The sequence below is a fragment of the Bombyx mori genome, chromosome 4 (genome assembly GCF_030269925.1).
Source record: "Bombyx mori chromosome 4, ASM3026992v2".
In the NCBI taxonomy this organism is placed as follows: domain Eukaryota; kingdom Metazoa; phylum Arthropoda; class Insecta; order Lepidoptera; family Bombycidae; genus Bombyx; species Bombyx mori.
The window spans coordinates 2,626,936-2,649,614 of NC_085110.1; the positions used below are offsets into that span (position 1 = coordinate 2,626,936).

The 22,679-nt window shown below is 35.6% G+C and overlaps 1 protein-coding gene and 1 non-coding gene across 7 annotated transcripts in view; both read right to left on the reverse strand.

Moving 5' to 3' along the window:
* Positions 1-8,685: 8,685 nt before the first annotated feature.
* Positions 8,686-8,787, reverse strand: Mir3429 (microRNA mir-3429). Its single transcript, NR_107708.1, has one exon. It is a non-coding gene; the product is annotated as a microRNA mir-3429 (primary transcript).
* A 1,650-nt stretch (positions 8,788-10,437) lies between these two features.
* The window catches only part of LOC101737404 (pseudouridylate synthase RPUSD2), a 508,157-nt gene continuing 495,915 nt past the window's right edge, over positions 10,438-22,679 (reverse strand). For all 6 annotated transcript variants that reach the window (XM_062668077.1, XM_004929286.5, XM_012692954.4 and 3 more), the window contains 5 exons: positions 22,363-22,560; positions 19,577-19,675; positions 19,244-19,362; positions 17,409-17,573; positions 10,438-16,371 (listed from right to left, as the gene is read on the reverse strand). In XM_062668077.1, the coding sequence (XP_062524061.1) occupies positions 16,297-16,371; positions 17,409-17,573; positions 19,244-19,362; positions 19,577-19,675; positions 22,363-22,560 (656 nt within the window). In that variant the 3' untranslated portion in view covers positions 10,438-16,296. The remainder of the gene's footprint in view (positions 16,372-17,408; positions 17,574-19,243; positions 19,363-19,576; positions 19,676-22,362; positions 22,561-22,679) is intronic.

Here is a 22,679-nt window from a genome sequence, read left to right on the forward strand (position 1 = left end):
TGCCCGAGCGCCTCCGAAGGAGACCTAACAACTCAAAAGCAATTGCTTCGCGAATATAATATTAATAATAATAAAAATAGAAAACATCGTCAAATATCGTTGAAAATTTTGTTAAAGATCCGAGCGGAGCCGGAGCGAGTGGCTAATATCAAATAGAAAGGCCTGTAAAAATCAATAGTTGACTAAATAAATCGTAACAATTATTTTAATTTGATACTTTAATGACGCTAACTTAAAAATAAACACGAGCAATTTAGTGAGTGCGTATCAAGTTTTGAATTGAAGTAGACTTATTGTTAAATGGTCTTAATTACACTGACTTGGAGCTTTGCGTTAACTTTGCATAAGACTCCTGGTAGAGTCATGATGAAGGGATAACATCATGTAATAAAAATCTAACCGAAAATATGCGTAATTAATATGCATTTGAAACATAAACCTCACGAGTCATGGTGTGTGATAGCGTTCTAGTTATAATTTTATGGGTTCCAATGAATTCTTCACTTAAGGTCTGTGTGAGTTTGCTGTGTGTGCTTAGTGCGAGTTTTTTTACTTCTCGATCGCGTAAAAGTTAACTCAAATTTGTATGGAGTTGGAATAGCGCCCGTACGCTTGTTGCCAGACACTGTTATTAAAAAAATAGTCTATGTCATTAAAAAAAAAACAAAAATCTCTAAACGAAAACCCAACTCTCGCGCGACAGCAAAAGGGGGATTCATAGACGTGCACAGCTTTGCTTGTCTTGCACTGCATTCAGGTTATTCAATCCCGATTTTGCAAGATAGCCGTCGGAGAGCACCATGGTTCCTCAGGAACGTGGATCTCCATGATGAACTGGAACTTGACTTAGTCAGTAAATATCTACAGTTGGCATCATTGCGCCACTTTGAGAAGGCGGCACGACATGAGAACCCTCTTGTCGTGGCCGCTGGAAACTACATACCCGATCCTATAGACCGAATGGTAAACAGTCAACGTCGCCCAAAACACGTCGTTACGGATCCTCCCGATCCATTAGCGGTGCTTTTAGGTACCACAAGCACCGGCCACCGTCCTAGTCGAATCCGTCGCTTGCGACGCAGGGCTCGACGAGAAAATTAACCCTCAGACACAGCCCACTGAGTTTCTCGCCGGATCTTCTCAGTGGGTCAGGTTCCGATCCGGTGGTAGATTCTGCGAAGCACTGCTCTTGCTAGGGTCACTCCGGTTTGAGGCCCGTGAGCTCACCTACTAGTTAAGGTTACGTTGAAATAGCCTCTCAAGGCTAGCTTAGGTAGGGAAAAAAAAACTCGCACTGCCTGTTGTGGAATCGACTACTGCGTTGAAATGTAAGTGTTCAAATGCTCGTATCGATGTAAGCATTAATTTTCTAGACATTTTAAAAATGATAAATTAAAATTCTTGTTCTGCCGCAACACATACACTTTTAAATTTAAGCGAAATTCGACATTATGTTGTTGCGCTTAAAGAATTGAATGCTTCGTTTGTGATGCAACTTAAAGTGCTCGAACAGGATTTCCCCGTGATCTCTCGTACGCCATTGGCCAGTTACTTTTGACCGAAGCAAATTCAACATATTTCATTAAAACTGACTGTTTTTAATGGAAAAACGAATATAAGCGCTTTCTAATCGAAACAAAAAATAATCTATGCAATAAAACTCAAAAATAAATGTGAAATTCGTTATAATTTATCGGTAAAATACAAAAAACCTGAATCGCGCTAGCGAGTTATTCACGATCGGCTGTATAAATACCAGGTCTATTTATAAACGATTGGTCTTCCTTTGGGTTATTTCCATCAACCGACCTTCATGTCGCAACTTCCTCGCGGCTGAGTTCTTGTTGACTGCGGACGCTTTTAAAAACGAGATGATGAAAGTATATGCCTTGGGTGAAAAATAGTTCTGCGTTCGGAGTTCTTCATCGACCGGTCGATCCGGGAAGTGTTGGGCATGCGGCGGCTCTAGATTGGGCCGGCCGGGGCACATTCATCGATGTAGCCACCAGTGTAGGGTGGTGGGCCCCTGTAAGGGGTGGGATTGGTGCGCACCGGTGCTCGGAAGACGGAGATACCCAGGGGAGGGTACCCGCTGTACTTGCAGCGTTAACAAAAAGTAATCAAAACTAAACACAGAAAATAAACCTACTTAGGTGGATTAATTTGAATTGATTCCTGGTGAGTGAATTCAAATTAATTCACTTTTTATTTTTTTTCAACAACTCTGTTTCAGTTGTACCTATATATTTTATGTACGGTATTTTCAGCCCAGTTTAATTTAAAATGAAACAGTAGGAATATGCTTAAAATTAAACTTAAAATTAAGAATTAGGCAGGCAAACGTTCCAACTCCATACAAATTTGAGTTAACTTTTACGCTATGGAGAACGTTGAAAACTCCCACTAAGCACACTGGTAATAAAACAATGGTCCCTATTACACAATATTAACCAATTTTAGTGTACCCATAACTTACGAGTGCTCTCAGCGCCATATCTCCAGCGCGGACATAAAAAAACTACCCGCAGCGTGTTATTTACTGTCACACCATAAATATTCTTTCGACGGGGTGACCTTAATTTTGTCTCTGTGTTATAAATAGCTACGTTCATGACTTTGAATGGTATTTGAAAATGTTTACGACAACAAAATCAAAAGTAAATGACACTTTTCCATTAAGTCAGTTAAAAACGGAAATTCTGTGACTTAAAATGTATCCGATTTATTTACAAGTCTAGGTTTTGACCTAAATTCGTTGGTCCATAATCAAGAGCATCTTACACATAAGCAGTTTTTTTATTTTTGGTGCGTGCGTGCTTGTGTGCGCGCGCGCTTGTGTGTGTGTGTTTGGAGCATAAAGGCTTGCTTCATACGTATTTCCAACCTTAGGGCATACGTCGTAAAGTTTTAAATAGTATTGTGTAGAAAATGTTTGATGAATATGTGGCGGTAGTCATCATGCACCACAAGATATTTGACAGATGCCTGAATCTCACTTACGACAGTTTCAAGATAAGCTTGCACATATACAAGTTCCGAACAACAGCATTCGGATCGTCGCGTCGGTTTACCGAGCAATACCACTCGCTCGGTGGAAGATCTTACCTTTGACCTATACCCAAACAAATGCAAAGGTTCCATTGAGAGGTTTTTTTCTACATTTAAATGAAGTTAGGAATTATTAAGACTTTTTATTTTTAGAACGAAGTTCCTTATGGGACGGTGCGGAGTGGTAGGAACCCTAACAGGGAAAAAACGTCCGTAACGTAAGATTTTTATTATTTATGTATAGTCTTAGTATGATGGCTACACAGTGTCTAATGTATAATCTACGTGATGACGGTTATTATTATTATTCATATAAATAGCTGTTTCTTTGTATATTATTATTATATATTTTTTATAAATCATTGTGAATCAAATAAAGTTGATAACTTTGTAAAGTATTTTTTTATTTTTTTTTATCAATAAAAAAATCATAGTAAAAAATGTATACCCGAATAATTATTTTCTTTATACCTCGAATAGAACTTAAAATTAATATTTTTATAATAAAGAACTTCGTTCCTATCCGGTGTCCCACGACACCACATATATTTTTTATTTATTGATTAGGCACACAATACATTACAAGCTAAAAAGATACATAAAAAACACAAGTAAAAAGAAACAAAATCTGGCTTGCAACATAAGCTATGTGCGCACGACAAAACAAGACAAAGTGCTGAATTTGTACACAACGTTCCTCAAAACTATACGACAAAACAACACGATAACGAAAACTAATCTAACTTATAATGTAAGGAAATAATTTTATTCACAATATACAATTAAACAATGACACTACTTAACATATTATTAACGTGGAGAATAACCCTTTAACATGTTTATAAACGTCACTAATCTACATGTAAAAATATCTAACTCACTTGACGACCTTGCCAGTTCGTTATAGGTGCGACTAATTGTTTAATAATTGTTTTTTTAATTATAATTTTATAATTATATTAATATTCTCGTGATTACATACCGATATGTAAAAATTACGTATGGACATGAATTTATTCGTGAATTGAATGAAACACTTTGAATGACATTGACCGTAGGTCTGGTCCGTAAGTTCAAAGTCGCTCAGCGTGCTACGGAAAGGTGTATGCTCGGAGTTTCTTTGATGGATCGAGTCAGAAATGATGGAATTCGTCAAAGAACCAAAGTAACCGACATAGCCCTAAAGATTAGCAAGCTGAAGTGGCAATGGGCCGGACATACGTGTCGCAGAACCGATGGCCGATGGAGCAGACGTGCTCTGGACTGGAGACCGCGTACCGGTAAGCGCAGCGTTGGGCGTCCCCTTGCCCGTTGCACCGATGACTTGCGGCGATATGCTGGAAAATGGATTGGGTGCGGAAGGCGGAGGATCGTTCATTGTGGCGGACTATGGGAGAGGCCTACATCCAGCAGTGGACAGATACAGGCTGATGATGATGACTGAATGAAACGCTTTTTGTAAATGTTCGAATAACCATATATGTATGTAATTAAACGTAATAAATATCGAACACACGACCCTCTGTCTAAGCAGTCAGAGGCACTAAATTATGCACCACTGCGTTAGTTATTTTTTTTTAAATTATTTCCAGTTTCACCAGGACATGTGGGCGAACAAAGGCTCAGCCAGGAGGAGAGCGTTAGTCAGAATATACGTAATGTATTGAATTAGCATTAATATAAAGTAATGTACCTAGTCAACTAAAAGTGAATTATATAATTAATATTTGCTTATAAAATTATTAGGAAATACAAAATTTAAATAATTACTACTTAAAAATTCATGTAATAAAACAAATCTCTATAAATAAAAATGAATTGCTGTTCGTTAGTCTCGCTAAAACTCGAGAGCGGCTGGATCGATTTGGCTAATTTTGGTCTTGAATTATTCGTGGAAGTCCAGAGAAGGTTTAAAAGGTAATAAATAGTAAATATGACAATGCTCGGAATTATATAAAAATAAAAACGATTTTGTTTTTCCTTTGATGTGTCCCCTTGATGTGTCTTTTATTTATCGATTGAGGCACTACGAAGTCTGCCGGGTCAGCTAGTTTTTAATAAGATGAACCACAGAGCTTTTGATCTTAGCTCTGCGGCAACTTATTAGTGCGTAGCATGCGTTAATATTATTCGGTTTTATTGATTGTTTGGCTGGGCTATCGAGGAGCCACCGAAATATATTTTTTTAGCAAAACATTATTTAAAATATTAAATATTAACAATAATATGGTCCAGTGTAAGGTTTCCTAACTCCTGTCAGATTTGTGTTAGCAAATACATTGCTTTCGCTTTTGCCCGCGGACAAGAGACGACGTAGGTACTTAAAATTATTTTATTTGCTTATAATTTTCATGTTTATTAAGGTATTTAATTTTTATTTCGGATGATGCGAAGGGAAAATTTTGTATGTTATGTTGATAAGGGACTGAGTACCTTGTGAGATACAATAGATGAAGTTAAATAAACACATCTCTTAAGGCATCGACATAAATCTTCCTCAACTTCCCGTACTAATCACACTATGTTAGATCAGTACCAAATGACCTTTTTTTCCATCTAGGCCTGTCATGCGTCTTCTTGCACTGATAACCTCGTCTCGCATCTCCCTTATCAAACATTTCATCCAGGTCTTTAAGGATGCCTCCTCCACTATACCTACATAAAATAATACATAATAACTACTACTTAATAAAAATAATAAAAATTAATAAATGTGTCTATTATGATTTATTTAAAACGTGCTAAAATAAATTTATCGTTTACATGATTAAGTAAATGACTCTACACGTATATTATATTTCAACACATAACATTAGTTATTCACGTTTTTTTTTTCTTTTTATTCCTTTATTCATGCACAAAACAAATTACAATCATAGAAATTATAAGTTTAAATGTTTAATAAAACATAATTTTATACAACATATTGTAATTAAAACTACATAATCTTTTATTGTTATGTTGTGTTATTACATTATTTATATTTTATGTTATTAAATTCTTTCCGACGTTTGGTATACTTTACTTTACTTTACTAGAGGAAGGGGTAGACCTCAGAAGAAATGGATGGATTGCGTGGAAAACGATATGGGAGTGAGCGAAGAAATGGTATATGATCAGGGACGTATTAAATTAGGATGGGGCCCTTGGGCACACAAGAATTTGAGGCCCTTTTGGAAAGTAAAAACAGCGAATTATAATAACATTTTTTTACTAAGTATGAGACCATTTATCAAATACAGTATGATATAATATGTCATTAATGATATTAGAATGCTGCTGGTTTTTTGGTTACGATTTCGATAACGGTTTCTTTCGGGATTTCTGTTGAGCAAAATCTTCTATTATAGGCATAGTATATGCCTTGTAAATGCCTTCTGATTACTGATTTGTGAAAAAAGTGTAATGTGCCCGACAAAAATGTTTTGAGAATAAACGTGTGAGAGAAATTGTCGGTCTTTCGAGGCCCCCTGAGGATGGGGGCCCTGGGCACGGGCCCCGTGTGCCCTTATGGTAAAGACGGTATTGTATATGATAGAAGAGTATGGAAGGAGAAAACATGTAGCGCCGACCCCAGGTGACTGGGAGAAGGGCAGGATAATTAATGATATGATGATGTTTAGTATACTTTACAGTTTTCATGGACGTGTCATCCGTCGACATTTGAATTGGATTTGATTAGACCGTAAAATTAGTTATAATTATGATATCGAGTCGTGAAAACATTTAAAATATTATATCAATGTAAATTTTTATTTTCATTCAAATTCTTTTTTTTTAGAAGATTATGATTGTTAAAGAGTAAGCTTCAACAAAATGTATTGACAAGAAAACTTTTGCAATACAACGAAATTTTAATAAAATTAACCACAGCGCTTTTGATCTTAGCTCTGCAGAAGCTTATTAGTCCATAGCCTGCGTCGGTACTATCCGGTTTTACTGATGGTTTGATAAGGTATTAAGCTGTCAAAGAGTGACTGAGCCATTTCGAGAAAAATATATCAAAACATCAGCCAACTTGTATACTGTATGTAACTATGGCCGTTTTCCAATTACAGCACAAGAGCGCATAAACGCTCTGTTATTGGAAAACTACCATTAAGTAATGGTTAATTAAAGAGCATAATGCGACTCAGTGACGCACATGCCGAATTATGCTGAAGCTTAGTTGAGCATTATGCCGCATAATGCGTTCTTGTGCTGTAATTGGAAAACGGCCTAATACTAAGACCTTAGAACTTATATCTCAAGGTGGGTGACGCAATTACATTGTAAATGTTTATGGGCTCAAGTAACCACTTAACACCAGGTGGGCTGTGAGCTCGTCCACCCATCTAAGAAATTAAAAAAGGTATAATTGAAGTCAATGAACAAGTTGAAGTTTGCCGGCCATGACAAACGCAATTCCGTTCGGTGTTACCCACTCTTAATTAAAATTACCAATTAGTCGAATACAAAACGATTCATCGTCATAAAATTAACAGAATCAACAAACAACAAATTAAATTTTAACACTCAACTGATTGTCATTGTTTTCTAAATGTCACGCGCCTTTTGTTAAATAAAAAAACCTCGGTATATCTATACTAATAAATAAATCTACTGTAGTTTTTATGGATGTTCCGTTATAACTACTGAACCATGCATCCGATTGACTTGAAGCTTGGTATCCATGTAGAAAATACATGTACTTAATGTATAGGCTAATATTTATATGAATGTTCGATTCCCTCATAATAAATTCCTTCTTCAAACGAGGCTTGTGGAGAGTATTAAGCGGTAGGCAGCGGCTTGGCTCTGCCCCTGGCATTGCTGAAGTCCATGGGCAACGGTAACCACTCACCATCAGGTGGGCCGTATGCTCGCCTGCCTACAAGGGCAATAAAAAAAATAATAATAATAATAATGACAATAATAATGTTAATTTTAAATGTCCAGCGAAGCGGGCGAGCACGGCTAGTTAATTTATAAATCAACACTTCATTTTTTTTTACTAACATTAACTGGTCCCGTGCTAAGTTCGTAAAGAACTTGTATTACAGGTACCAGATAACGGAAATAAATGTAAGATTTTTATTATTCACATACATATATTTAATAAACATCCATCCTGGAACACTTAATTTATATTTATCATACAAATATCTTCCCTTGGCGGGATTCGAAACCGCGACCCCCTTGTGTAGTGACCATGTCACTTACTACTACACCAGACGGCTACATCAGTACTTAAAGCCTTCGTCAAACAGAACGCGTACTTAGCGCGCGTCAGAGCGCTAAACTAACGCCGCGCTATGACGCGCGCTAATTACGCGTTCTGTTTGACGAAGCCTTAAATATTTCATGCAATAAAAAAATCGACGTTTTAACCTTAGTTATTCAGTATTTGTTACGTTAATAACAACATTATTCGTAAGAAACCTGTTCAATTCCACAATCACTTCCGAAGCAGCGGTAAAATATTATTGGATTGTCAGGGGGCCACTTGTAGCGGTCCCGCATCCATATTTCATGAGATACAACCAAGTTACCCGCTGAAGGACATTTTGCAACTCATTCTCAATGTCAAAAGGGAATATTTTTCTGCACAGCATTGTATTTCGAAGCCATTAAGAATCAGTTAAATGGGGCTTTTTTTTCCAACAAAATCATACGTTTGTCCGTCGCCCGTATGTGCTACGTTGTATAAAACGATATATTTTTAGCAACTACAAATCGTTAAGAAATTATTAAGATATTTTTATAAGAAATTTAAATTGAACAAGCGCTTCTATTTCGATATAAAATCGGATATGCGTACAGTTATTGAGTTTAAATGTTTAAAATGTCAACTAGCTTTTATGTAAAGTAATTTACATTCGATTAACACAAGAAAATCAGATAAAACTACACAGGAAAAATATAAAAGTAATTTTTGCAAAAGAAGATCCGATATGACGTTACCGTTGTTACTGATGCCCAGATTATAACGAAATTGTATAAGTTGATTTTTTGTGTAAATGTGACATTTATTCAACTGTCAAACGTCTGGAAATGTCTATGTCTCAGATTACCTAGATCTTGTCACAGATTATAATAATACATTAAGTCCTATGTTATTGTAACTTAGTGGTAGTAGTGATTGTATGTTGGTATATGATACTCGACAGCTAGAATGTGGAAAAGTCGAAATGCACAAGCCACTCTAGCAAAGACTATCCATTCTTGTAAACAATATAAGGCTGCATTAAAGCATTTTGTTGGCATGTACATGTCTGGGTTATTTGGTGTAAATGTTTAAATTATTGTGTGTTCACTACTTATTCATTTCATTTTATATTATGGCAGATGCTGTGCTTCTAGAATTGCTGAAGTCCACTTACTAAGGTGGGCTGTATGTAAAACTGCCATCAAATAAATGACAGGTGAATGTTTGATAGTAGAAAAAACCTTATCACCTGAAATTCACTTAATTCTTACTGGTGGTAGGACCTCTTGTGAGTCCGCGCGGGTGGGTACCACCACCCTGCCTATTTCTGCCGTGAAGCAGTAATGCGTTTCGGTTTGAAGGGTGGGGCAGCCGTTGTAACATACTTGAGACCTTAGAACTTATATCTCAAGGTGGGTGGCGCATTTACGTTGTGGATGTCTATGGGCTCCAGTAACCACTTCACACCAGGTGGGCTGTGAGCTCGTCCACCCATCTAAGCAATAAAAAAATCACATAATGTGTGTAGAATCAATAAGATTCATTTTACTGTAAGCATTTTATCGATTTATGTGTAGTCACTAAGTATTCAAGCAGTATCCGAGATAATGTTTTCCCTCTGACGTGTTCGATTTTTACCGTTTTCGTTTACATCAAACGTTCGAACAGTTTATTTGCGGGAAATACAGCGTCAGTTATGAATTCGTGATGGTTTTCAAGGGTTTTTAGGGTAACGGCGCGGCGCTGGAAAGGCAAAATCCGGAACCCTTATTTATTCACTACATATATGGTTTTAAGTTGCTGTTAAAATCTTTTTTTTTTATTTTTAATTTTTTGCTTAGATTGGTGGACGAGCTCACAGCCCACCTGATCTTAAGTTGCTACTGGAGCCCATAGACATCTACGACGTAAATGCGCCACCCACCTTGAGATATCAGTTCTAAGGTCTCAGTATAGTTACAGCGGTTGCCCTGTCCTTCAAACTGAAACGCATTACTGTTTCACGGCAGAAATAGGCGCGGTGATGATACCTACCCGCACGGACTCACAAGAGGTCCTACCACCAGTAATTACGCAAATTATAATTTTGCGGGTTTGACTTTTATTACACGATGTTATTCCTTCACCGTGGAAGTCAACCGTGAACATTTAAGCAGGCAGTTTTTTGCCAACGCACTTAAAATCAAATAAAACAAACAGAATCCAATGATGAATTTTTATTCTAATTCATTAATTAAATATAAGTGGAAACATGAATTATTTTAACATGGATCTAAAGAAGGAAACACTACCATATTCTTAATTATATGATATAATATAGAACCTTATTAAATAAAACAATTACATCGTATAATTTCAAATCATATGTGTTTTGAAATGACAACGAAATTTGAACAAAACAAAATATGTTTTGATGTTCTAGCTTAAGGCCTATATTCATATTTTGTCATGCGATTGCGACTGAAAAGTCGCAGTGACATAAGCGCACGCGACTTGTTAGGAATCACGACTTTCTCAATGTAAATTCTTTTATTAATGTTGGTGTTAAATCATGGTTACTTTTCTTGTCTAACTCTGACAGAAGAGTTAGCACTCAAAGACAGCTATCACCGCCGATGCCAACGCAGTAACAACGGTGATATTGGTGACGTTTATCTTTGATTCCTTCGCCTAGAAAACTGATTTAAAAAAAAAAACAATTACCATTTGGAGCCGGTCCCTTGTTACATTTTATTTCAGCAGTCGCGCGTCATCAATACAGGCCTTGAAGCAATAAAAACAAGCCATTTATGGCACTAAAATACGGTATTCACAATCCGAACACTTATTAGTATAAAAAAAAACAAAAACAATTTTTACTTTAAAAAACAATGCATTTTTTTTTAAAAGCGACTTGTCATTGTTTGCCTAATTAGAGCTCTGTGGAGCGAGGTTAGAAAAATTTAAAATATATGTTTTTGTAGATATATTATTGTAAAATGACATTTGTTTTTTTCTATTATATGATTCCGAACAACTAATATCTTAATTAAGATAACTATTATGGTTTAATCTCGTGTTTTTATTGTCCATATATTAATTTTAATGCACAGATAATCTGTGTTGGGATGATCTGTGTTTTAATGTTATCAATACGTCAGAGTTTTTTCACGAACGATAAGCCCACTGAGTTTTTCGCCGGATGTTCTCTGTGGGTCGCGATTCCGATCCGGTGTTAGATTTAGCGAATTAAATTCTCTCAGGTTGAGCCCGTGAGCTCACCTATCCGCCCGGGCGGAGCTGGAATAGCCTCTTAGACTACCGGCCTCTTAGACTAGGGGAACAAAAAAACAGACGACAGTGGTCGGCAGTAAAAAAAGCGAGATTAAATCCATCTTTATCAATTCCACCTTTAATTATATTTCACGAAAACCGGAGAAAACTCGTATCTTATTTGACTTGCTACAACCTTCAAATGTCTGTAATAAAATAATCACATTTTATTCCTTGTGTTTATATTTTGTTTTAATTATTTTTTGTGTGTCATACAATAAATAGATAACGTATAAATTCGAAAATCCTTGGTTCTTGACTACAATTTATTATTAAAGTTCGGGTAGACGGTAATTTTTCACTTCATATTTCCAAAAATATTATATGTATAATAAATAATCATTACATGTATGAACGGTAAAACTATAGAAATGCTTCTCTAACCCCGCTTACCATTACAAAGCTCCGTCAGACAATCACTACCTAACTTTACAAACATTTTAACAAATTTTAAATGTAACGAAATCTCAACATTTCAATCGTTATTCAATTTCTCCATCATTTTACGTTCTGTGAAGGCACATGATCTTTTTTTTTCAATCTTATACATAAATGAATTTTGATAGGGCGATGTACGGCGGCCATTTTGTTTTATTTAGACATTAATCATTATATATTTGGATCTAATGGAATTAATGAAAATGCAAGAAGAAGTTGAATAGTCAGTTATTATAAAACGGTACTGTAATCGCCTATTCAAAATTGCTATCTGTCAAAGCTATCGTTATCAATTGGAGGCGACGGTCGCCGTATTTGAAACACAAAAAAAAGCATACGAAAATTGAATATTCTATACAATAAAAGGAATTAAGGCGATAAATATGTTCTTTAACTTTTGGCTCAGCGTCGAAGTGACCTTACTCCTCAGACTTCACATTTTTTAAGCTATTGCATAGATTTTATCTCGGGCCTTGAGCGCGGCGACCGAATCATGAAATTCCGTAACGAAAAAAACCTTACACCCCTCACTCCGCCTACTATGTAGCTCATGTTCAACACATTCACACGTTGCGCTTGTGTAGTGTTTGTGAATAAGCGCGTGGCGTGACGTCGCACTGTATGCGCATCATGAAAAGTCTGCTCATCTCTCTCTCGCGCGGTCTAGCTTATGAGTGTGAAGGGGACAGTTAAGGTTTTGCTTTTATTAATGTTTTATTAATATAGCGTGGTCTTGTTTTATTATTGTTTTAATATTAAATTATCATTGTCTAATTATAATTGCATAAGTTGATAAAAAATGCTATGCGATAGCTTTACCGCGGCAGTTCCCGAGTGCCACACGTTTTTTTGTTTGTAAAATCGCTTTGATTCCCTTTATTTATCAATGAACACAAACAGACAAAACGTTTCGCGCGTTTAAATATAATTTTATTTACGCCAGACTAACATACCTTACGTGTGGAACTTAAGATTGTTCTTCTCTATTGAACCTCATAGATTCGGCCAGCGTTTCAAGGAGAGCTGTGACTCGCGCTCACTATCAGGTAGGACACATTCTGACACACGTTACGAACAATTACCTTACTAACTATATAAAAATACAACATTCTTTCACCGTAATGTACGAAATCGCATCGAACCCGACCAAAGAATTTCCGTGGTTCTGATATGCCACTGTTATACTTTATACAAACCACGTAACTAACATTTGTTAACATTCATTTTAATATTATGTAGGTATAACATTTTCGGATGTGTAAAAGAGATTTCGGTTTGGTGTTTGAAATGTTTTTTTTGTTTCTTCTTCATTTTTATTACGTAATTTTGTTCCCAAATTATGATGATATCTCGACTGAACCTATAAAAAGTATAATGTAAATTATACACGTCCATCTGTTATTTTTACATTTCAATTAAAGTCATGTAAATAGTCAAAAATCTTAATAAATATTATTATTATTATTATTTTTATTTTTATTATTAATATAGTAACAACTAACAGCGACATATAGTATCGGCGAAAGAAAAGAACAAACAATCTATATAAAATGTGATTTTTTTCGAAATTCACATTTCAATTACAAAACATGATACTAATCAAGCAATAATTGTCTACTACACTAAGCTACAAGTAAGAAAAATATGTATATGTTTATATAATATAATATATATATAATATCATAACAATGTTATGTATGTACTAAATATATTATGAAACTAATTTGAAAGCTCTTGGAAACTGTCACAGATCATGTTGTCTTTTACGTTTTTAATACTAGAAAGTTTACAGGGTCGACGTGCCGGCGTCTCGTTAGCAGCTAACGAAGAATAACAAAAAACAACAATATTTTTATATGAAAACTTAATCCTACACACTCAAAACTTAAGAAAGAATAAAATGTCTTTAGATTCTGCTGCTTGGGCGATCTTATTGTAGTCAAATGACAGAATTAAAAACGATTTAAACTTAGCTTTTTTAAGCAGACAGCAGTCCAACGTATTTGTATATATCTATGTATATTATTTCGTGACAATTGGCAATGCCGTGGTTAACGCGTTTGACATTGTCAGAAGTTAAACGAAGTCGTCGCTTCGTCGTGTCTTTTATGTGAATATCGAAACAAAATAAATGCATCTCGTTAAGATTAGTAAACATGAAACTAAATTTATTTTAATTGATTTTTCGGAAGCTAATTATTGTAATTTCTATTTTCATGTTTCAAACTCGCGTACATTTGAATTTTGTTGTTTCGAATTTCTTTACATTCGTTTTTTTTGTGTTGCCAACTATATTTTATTACCAAAAATATAAAACAATAACAATACCTAATCAAAATTATCGACAAAAAAAAACAGATATAAAACATGAAAGATTTATTTAAATAAACTATCAAACAAAAAGCAAAGGTCAAATTATAACATCTATCTTTTTCCAGAATTACTTTACGCTTGTTACTTTATTGAACGCGCGGAAAACTTGGGTGTCCATAATTTTACGCATAATTTCTAAAATAATATCGAAAAACAATGCTTGTGATGAATCGTTTTTGTATCGTCTTCAACATCGACAGACCTTAGGGAGGTAAATGGTAACATACATATGTATTCTTTAATTCGATACGAAATTAGATGTACTCTAAGCAAGAATGGGTCTTCTCATTCTGTAATTCTTTTCAAAAACACGCATCAGTTACACTATAAAATAAAAATAATCAAATCTAATAGATCGTTTTCCTGCAATACTGCGAATAGTTATGGTATAAAATTCGAATATAATTCAACTAATAACTACATATACGTATTTTAGAAAACCGTAATGTGTTCGTTAATGGCTCTACTTGTTCACGAGAAAATATGGCGCTGAAATATCGGAAACTCAATTAAGTTGAATAACGCGGTCACAAGCCGTCCAATAAAAATGTTAAAAGGGAGAAAATATATTTTAAATTAATTATCGAATTTCGACTTATCGATATTTCAGTAACTGAAACATAAGGACGTGCTCTAATGATTAGGATTAGAAGTTCGGGAGGACAGTAAAGATATTATTATACGGTGATTGAAGCAAATTATCATTACTATTACAATAATTAATAAGATTTATTGATAGAAATTAGCGAAAATGTCTATTCTTAAACATCGATCTTTTGTTGATCGAGAATTGACTTAATTGGGAGACAGTATCGACATAACGATTACATAATAATATGTATGTAAAGAAGAAAAAAAGTATTTTCAATTTTAACATTTACTTTGAAAAAATTATTCAGAGACAATATGTAAGTAAGTAAGTAAGGTAATATGTTCGAAATGAGAATTCAGAATTTAGAATTGTTTTTTTTTCTCAATAATAATTTATTTTAAAATCGCACTTTTAAATTATGTTCCGCATATTATCATGGACACCCTAATTTTTCCCAGATTTAGCGTCCTATACAAATTAGTAATTTCGCATTGTTTTTATTTGATTTTTGGTAATAAAATACACGTGTATTAATCACAGCACAAACTAAAGCGGTTATTATATATATATATATCGAATTTACTTTGACTCTGAATAGCTAATCGTGAGAAATCTCAAAACCTTTTAACTTTAATTTGACGTGTGATACCAATAATAACCCTGCCTCAGTAGAATGATCGATATATTTTTAATAGTATTGACCATTAAAAAAAAACACGCTAAATTTTACCCCTCCGTATAATAATTATGTTTCGAAACGAGCTGAGAATTATTCTAAGCCAATAGGAACTGAAATCCAATCCAAATATTAGTTTAAGAAGTTTTCGGCTGCAACCAAAGTCGAAAATTCCAGATCTGTAGAGCTTCATCTCTGTCGCGCACGAGAGATTTTCCGTTGTGCGACAGAGACGACGTTACAAAATCGAAATTGTAAGATTAGATTTCTCTAATACCCGATCTCCAACAAGTTGCGAGTCGTAACATATGTTATACATAAAAAAAACAATTTTAACACAAAAATGTTTTTCAAACAAAGGCATCAGTGAAAATGTGTTTTTTTCTTACACTAAAAACCTCACTTTTCAATATAACTCAGCGGAATACTGAAATGACACCTGTGAGTTTAGATTATCGACCTTTTTTTTTTATTTAAACTTCAACACGATCAGATACAATGTTTTTAACAAACAAACAAAAAATCTTAATTGTTAATAATAATTCACCATCAATATCTATATATAAGCTACTACATACGGAAGTCCTATAATTATAATGTTTACAATTTGGTCTTGAAGTTCATTTGAATGGTCTAGAGATGTGGAGGGGGCGGCGTCGCGGCGCGGGACTATGAGTTCTCTGGCTCGTCCCAGTCTAGGCTCGCCCACTGCGGCAGCTCCGTCTCGTATTCCCAGCCCGGGCCCTGGCGACGGGATTCCAAATAAAGTCTCATATAAACATGCCATATATATTTATAAGCGGTAACAACAATTTTAACCCATAGACACAGCCCACTGAGTTTCTCGCCGGATCTTCTCAGTGGGTCGCGTTTCCGATCCGGTGGTAGATTCTGCGAAGCACTGCTCTTGGTAGGGTCAGTGTTAGCAACTCTCCGGTTTGAGCCCCGTGAGCTCACCTACACCTACAAACGTTAGGGTGAAGCTGAAATAGCCTCTCAAGGCTATCAGCATAGGTACGAAAAAAAAACAACAGCAAATATTAAACCTAGATGATTCCGACTCCGAACTAAAATCGAACATCGACTCTATGATACAGTAGTTTTTTTTATTGCTTAGATGGGTGGACGAGCTCACAGCCCACCTGGTGTTAAGTGGTTACTGGAGCCCATAGACATCTACAACGTAATTGCGCCACCAACCTTGAGATATAAGTTCAAAGGTCTTAGTATAGTTATAACGGCTGTTCCACCCTTCAAACCGAAACGCATTACTGATTCACGGCAGAAATAGGCAGGGTGGTGGTACCTACCCGTGCAGATTCGCAAGAGGTCTTCCCACCAGTAATTATGCAAATTATAATTTTAGCGGGTTTGATTTTTATTACACATCATTCCTTCACAGTGGAAGTCAATCGTGAATAATTGTTAAGTACGTATTTCATTAGAAAAATTGGTACCCGCCTGTGGGATTCGAACACCGTTGCATCGCTTTATACGAATGCACCGGACGTCTTATCCTTTAGGCCACGACGACTTAAAGGAACTAAGGAGACGATGGAAATTACCTTTTTAGATTACCTAGATATATTTTCCTGAATAATGTAATAACTGTGTTAATTATGTCTACGATGCGATGTTCGAGATTTTGATGGGAATGAGACGAGATGTGGTCGGTATTTTACCGAGAGCCCATTATAGTTGAGAGAATCTAGGTTACAACATTATTAATTTATTAAATAATACATACTACAACAATATTAATAAACAATAAATGCGGGTACCTTGTACTTCCAGGCGTGTAGGTACATGACGAGGTCGCGCGGGCGCGGGTCGCGGTACCGCACGCGGCACTCGTAGCAGTGCGGGTCGATGACCTCAGCCGCGCCCGCCGCGCTCGTTGCGGTCTCCGCGCAGCCCGTCTGCGTCGCCACCGTCACCTTGTCTGACTGTTACAAAGCACGCCGATGTTTAGTAGTACTCTTTTCTTATTGGTCAGTTAGATGGACGAGTTTACGGCTCACTTGGCTTATGTGTTTACCGGAGTACATAGACATCAAAAAGGATTGTGTGGCTTTATGAAACCACGGTAAAAGTGAAACTTTACATTAAACACTGACAAAACAAACAAAATAGCGTGGAGCACTGGCAAAAATGTATGTAATAACATAAAAATGTAACTAATGTAGTATTAGTCTATACACTACACGGTCAGCTGCTGCGAACGATAGGCGCCGCCGTATTGGCCTTGGCTACTCTGACGAGCGCCTTTCACTTTATCCCTACTCCGCGGCCGATTGTCACGCGACATGCAACACACAGACGAAAAAGTTTGAGACGATGTAATAAAAGTTTCACTTTAACAAGATTATAATTTTTCTTGTAAATTTAAATCAGTTTTGTTGAACACACCAAGACCATTATTAAATCTGTAGGGACCACAAATATCCCCATAGCAACTAATAATATATATATGTGTTAGTGATAATTATATTGCAGTGATGCTACGGCAGCCTCGACATTGTCGAGCTGTCAATAGCACGTTAGATTGTAATCCCAATATACGTTATTCACTTAACTAAACACGTGTCTTTTAATTATCTTATGTCTTTTAATTAATCCTTGCCCGATATAGAGATTCAACAAATCTATGAATTTACTTTTAAATCACCTATTAAAATTAAACTAATATTGACAATATTTTTGCATAGAGCTAAACAGCAATGTAATGGCATCATACGTAATGATAAAAAAAAAAAATTAATTACGATTTTTAGCTTCGTATTTATTAGTAAGCTTTAGACTGCGCTCTCCAGATCTATTTAAGCTGAACTGAATTTTACGTTGATATAGCAAATATATATCATTTCCCACCAGCTGACCCGATAGTATTTGTCCTATCAATTAATATTCATAGTAGAACTCTCAAGCTTTGCCTTATAAAAAGTTAATTGAAATTTTGATATTACGTAATGACTTGAACATTACGTAATATCAAAATTTCAATTAACTTTTTCCATAAACACACTCCAAAACTGTTGACTTTTTCTAAAATTTTCGTTAGTGTAAATCTTTTCAAGTAAATTATGAACAAAATAAAAAGGAACTAGTCGAATTGGTCGAGACATTCTCCAGTGCCTGTTGATTTTTGATTGTATTATTTTGTATTATTGTAAAAAAACGGTGCGCGTGCAATTTGGTGCACGTGAATGAAGTGAAACTTCTTTTGCGATGTGTAGTATTATGGTTTTCTTCATTTTTAATCCTTAAATAAGATTGCTCTTGTAATAGGAAATGCTGTGTATAAGAGATGCGACATCTTCTACATTTATATTATATATATGTTAAATTATAGATAGAAAAATAAATATGTATATTATTTTAAATGCTTTGCCAGCGTTCGCGCTGGCCTGTAACAGGTATAATATTATACTACGCGCGTGCGTTCGAGCGCCACGCATTTACTCTCGCTCTGTCTCTTTCTATTCCAAGGTAGCGTTAAGCGTTTAACGCAACTTTGTTAGAAGTCGCATTAGAAGTTTCACTTCAAAACTATTCGTGTTCCTTCCATGTTCAAAAGCGGTTCCCCTGTGAGCTGACTTAAATTAAACACACTGACCTTGGCATCGTTAGAGTCTTCATTGATAGGGAGCGTCGCGAGGGGGGTGGGAGAGGGTGGCGCGCGAGGTGACTCCTCCGCCGGGGCCTCAGCGCCGCTCGACGGACTCGCTAGAGTTGCTGTAACACGACATTGCGAATTAAAAACCTATTTTATGCTGTACATTGCTATCTCAAGTAAAAAATCATTTTGCTGTACATTGCGTTACGCTTCAAAAAAAATTTTATTTATTTTTATTAGTCCCGTAAGTTTAAGTAAATTGGCCGAAAGTGTTAAGAGCGAATGTATTGAGCGTATTAATGTATAATTGCATTAATGTTAATGTATACACACGAGTCATGACGGTAGAGGCTGTCACTCCGGGCGCTGGCGAATCTAATCTCGGTGAAGACTCCCTGGAAGCGGGTCCTGTGTCGCAGTCGTCTTCGCCAACTGTTTTAAATAATAAATTAAGTGTTTTTGGTTAACGTTCATGAGATTCACAGTGATTTCAAAGAAGGAATTTGGACTGTAAAACGAAACGATTTGGTCATAATTAAATTTTCCAATTAGACGACAGATTGCAAGGATTTGATTGATGTATGTTATCTAGGCTGAATTATTATTGAATAAAACTATATGAAGTGTAAGTAATTGCTTATTTATTGATGTGCATTTTTGAAGTGAAAACTTCTTTAGAATCGTTGTGATTTCAAACCGGATGCAACGGAAAAAACGACAGGTAAGAGACACAAATACAAAAATGTGTAGGATGAAGCCAGCAAAGAATGAGACAGAAATATACATACTATTTAATACAGCACCATCTGTGAGATTTTTTGATACTAACGTGTGTATGAAAGCTCTTGTAGTGAATTTTAATTTAGGATTATACGTGAAATTAAAATATCATTCAAGGGCGCTACCTTACAATTATTTACTAATGACAAAATTTTACATATACTTAAGACGTTTAGGATAATTGTATTTTAATTTGGGAAGGTTTCACTTCTACCACGTATGAATTGCACACATGTAATTTTTTAATTTATGCGTATTCAGGTTTTTCAACTGACTTCAAAAGAGAGAGTTCTTTGTTCGACAGTATGTATTTTTTTGTAAGTGCAACGATTTATTTGGCTAATTGGGGACTGTCTCCAAAAACATAAATTTACGAAATGACGTGGTCGACGTGGTCACATTGTTGAGTTTAATTAATTAAATAAGTCAGTTTTTTTCAAGCTATTGCATTGCTTTTATCGTGGGCTTTGAGCGCGGCGACCGAATCAAGAAATTCCGTAACGAAAACAAGACATAACACCCCCAACTCCGCCTACCATATAGCTCGCGTTCAACACATTCACACGTTGCGCTTGTATAGTGTTTGTGAATAAGCGCGCGGCGTGACGTCGCACTGCATGCGCATCATGAAAAGTCTGCCCATCTCTCTTTCACGCGGTCTAGCTTATGAGTGTGAAGGGGAAAGTTTAATGTTTTGCTTTTGTTAATGTTTATAAATATAGGGTGGTCTTATTTTATTATTGTCTAATTATAATTTCATAAGTTGATAAAAAATTCTATGCAATAGCTTTACCGCGGCAGTCACCGAGTGCCACACGTGTTTTTTTATTAAATAAACTTAAAAACAATTACCTATTTGTACTGTTGATTGTGAACTGTGTTGACCTTGTCTTGTGTATGGTAATTTAATTATTAAATCGTATTCATTTTGTTGGTGCAACTTACTCAATTAGTACCTACATGATTTTACTAAACGTGTCAAAGATGACAATACTACTACGGGGCTCTAAAACTCCCGCCGGAGTTTCTCCATAAGAATTTATTTGATAATAATATCATGAGGTATGCGAGGATATAGGAATTTTTGTGAGCACAGCCAAGAAATTTATATCGGAATATCTTTCAGTGACAAAATTAATGAGATTAAAAAAATACCTATACAAAGTAGACGAAAATATTTTTTTATATATTTATTATTTATTTGGGAAACCTAAAATCCATAGAGTATATTAATAACAGGTAAACAAAAACTAAGCTAGTTTCTACCATTGTCATTGCACATGAGTAGAAGGTGAACAGAGAAATAATAAATTGAATATTTACTAAAATACATTAATAAATTGAAGTTAACAGGAAGTAACAAGAAGGTAACAAGATACAACAATAAATAAACAAAAAACAATCTTATACTAATAAATACCGGTCGTATTGATCTTGCAAAAAAGTCTAAAATTACATTTCTATATGCTGCAAGAGATTCATAAAAAAAATTCAAAATTGGACAATTTAATAGCGTATCGATTTTATTCGATTTAGCGTATTGTTGTTTTATGCTAATTATTATTTTGTATGTCAGAGTAAATTCAGACAAAGGCTAGTTAAGATATGAGGCCTATAAAATCAAAGGCAGCCAAACGCCTTAATGTCGTAAAATGGATTAACAATGGCGCTATCTTGTTTAGTTAGTTGGACACGCTTTAGTGTTTTCATGTTATAACAAATGCAGCTAAATCTCTAACAAATTCAGTTCAAAAATTTCATTTTTACTCTGTACTAAGTACTATTAAACGAAGTTTTATCATTTAAAATTCAGATTATTAACAATATTCTCATTCTTTATAAATCTGCTTTAAAATAAAGAATATCGTAGCTATCCGAACAAAGTTATTTCAGTTTCTCAAACCGGGAGTGTTGCTAACACTGGCCCTAGCAAGCGGTACTTCGATGGATCGGGAGGATCCGTAATGACGTGTTTAGGGCCGATTTTGTAGTTTACCTGAATATTTGACAGACTTGGATTTAGCTGCCTTTGATTTTATAGGCCTCATATGCGCTATTTATTTATTTATTTATTTATTATTCGATACGCTAAAATTGCTGAGCATTGATTTACGAGGTTCTTATACAATATAGAAATCGACTGTAAAGGTTGACGAGCTATGTGCGACTGTCTGACTTCATAATGGCTCGATACATTGCACCTTACACATGCATGATAAGCTAACTTCAATCGGCCTAATCGATAATTAAATTTAACGAAAATTTAATATACCAAATTAAGGTACGCACAAGGAAGTTTCTCGGATAGCTCATGTATGTATAACCGATATCACAAATACCTTTATCATCAGGCGCCGGCTTTGAGAACAGCAAATCGTCATCAGCAGCATCAACACCGAGCCAGTTCTCGGCGTTGTGGATGGCGATCAGATCCCGGACTAGTTGCTCGTCAGTTTTGCCGCCGGTGTCGCCGCCCTTACCGCGCAGTGGACCGAACACAGGGTGGTTGTACAGGGGATCGTTTACTACCGGGTAACCTGCACCAAAGCAATGCAAAATGCTTTAAATTTCGTATTGGATACTGCAGTTCTATATATCGGTAGGCAGCGCTTGGCTCTGCCCCTCGCATTGTTGACGTCCATGGGCGATGGTAACC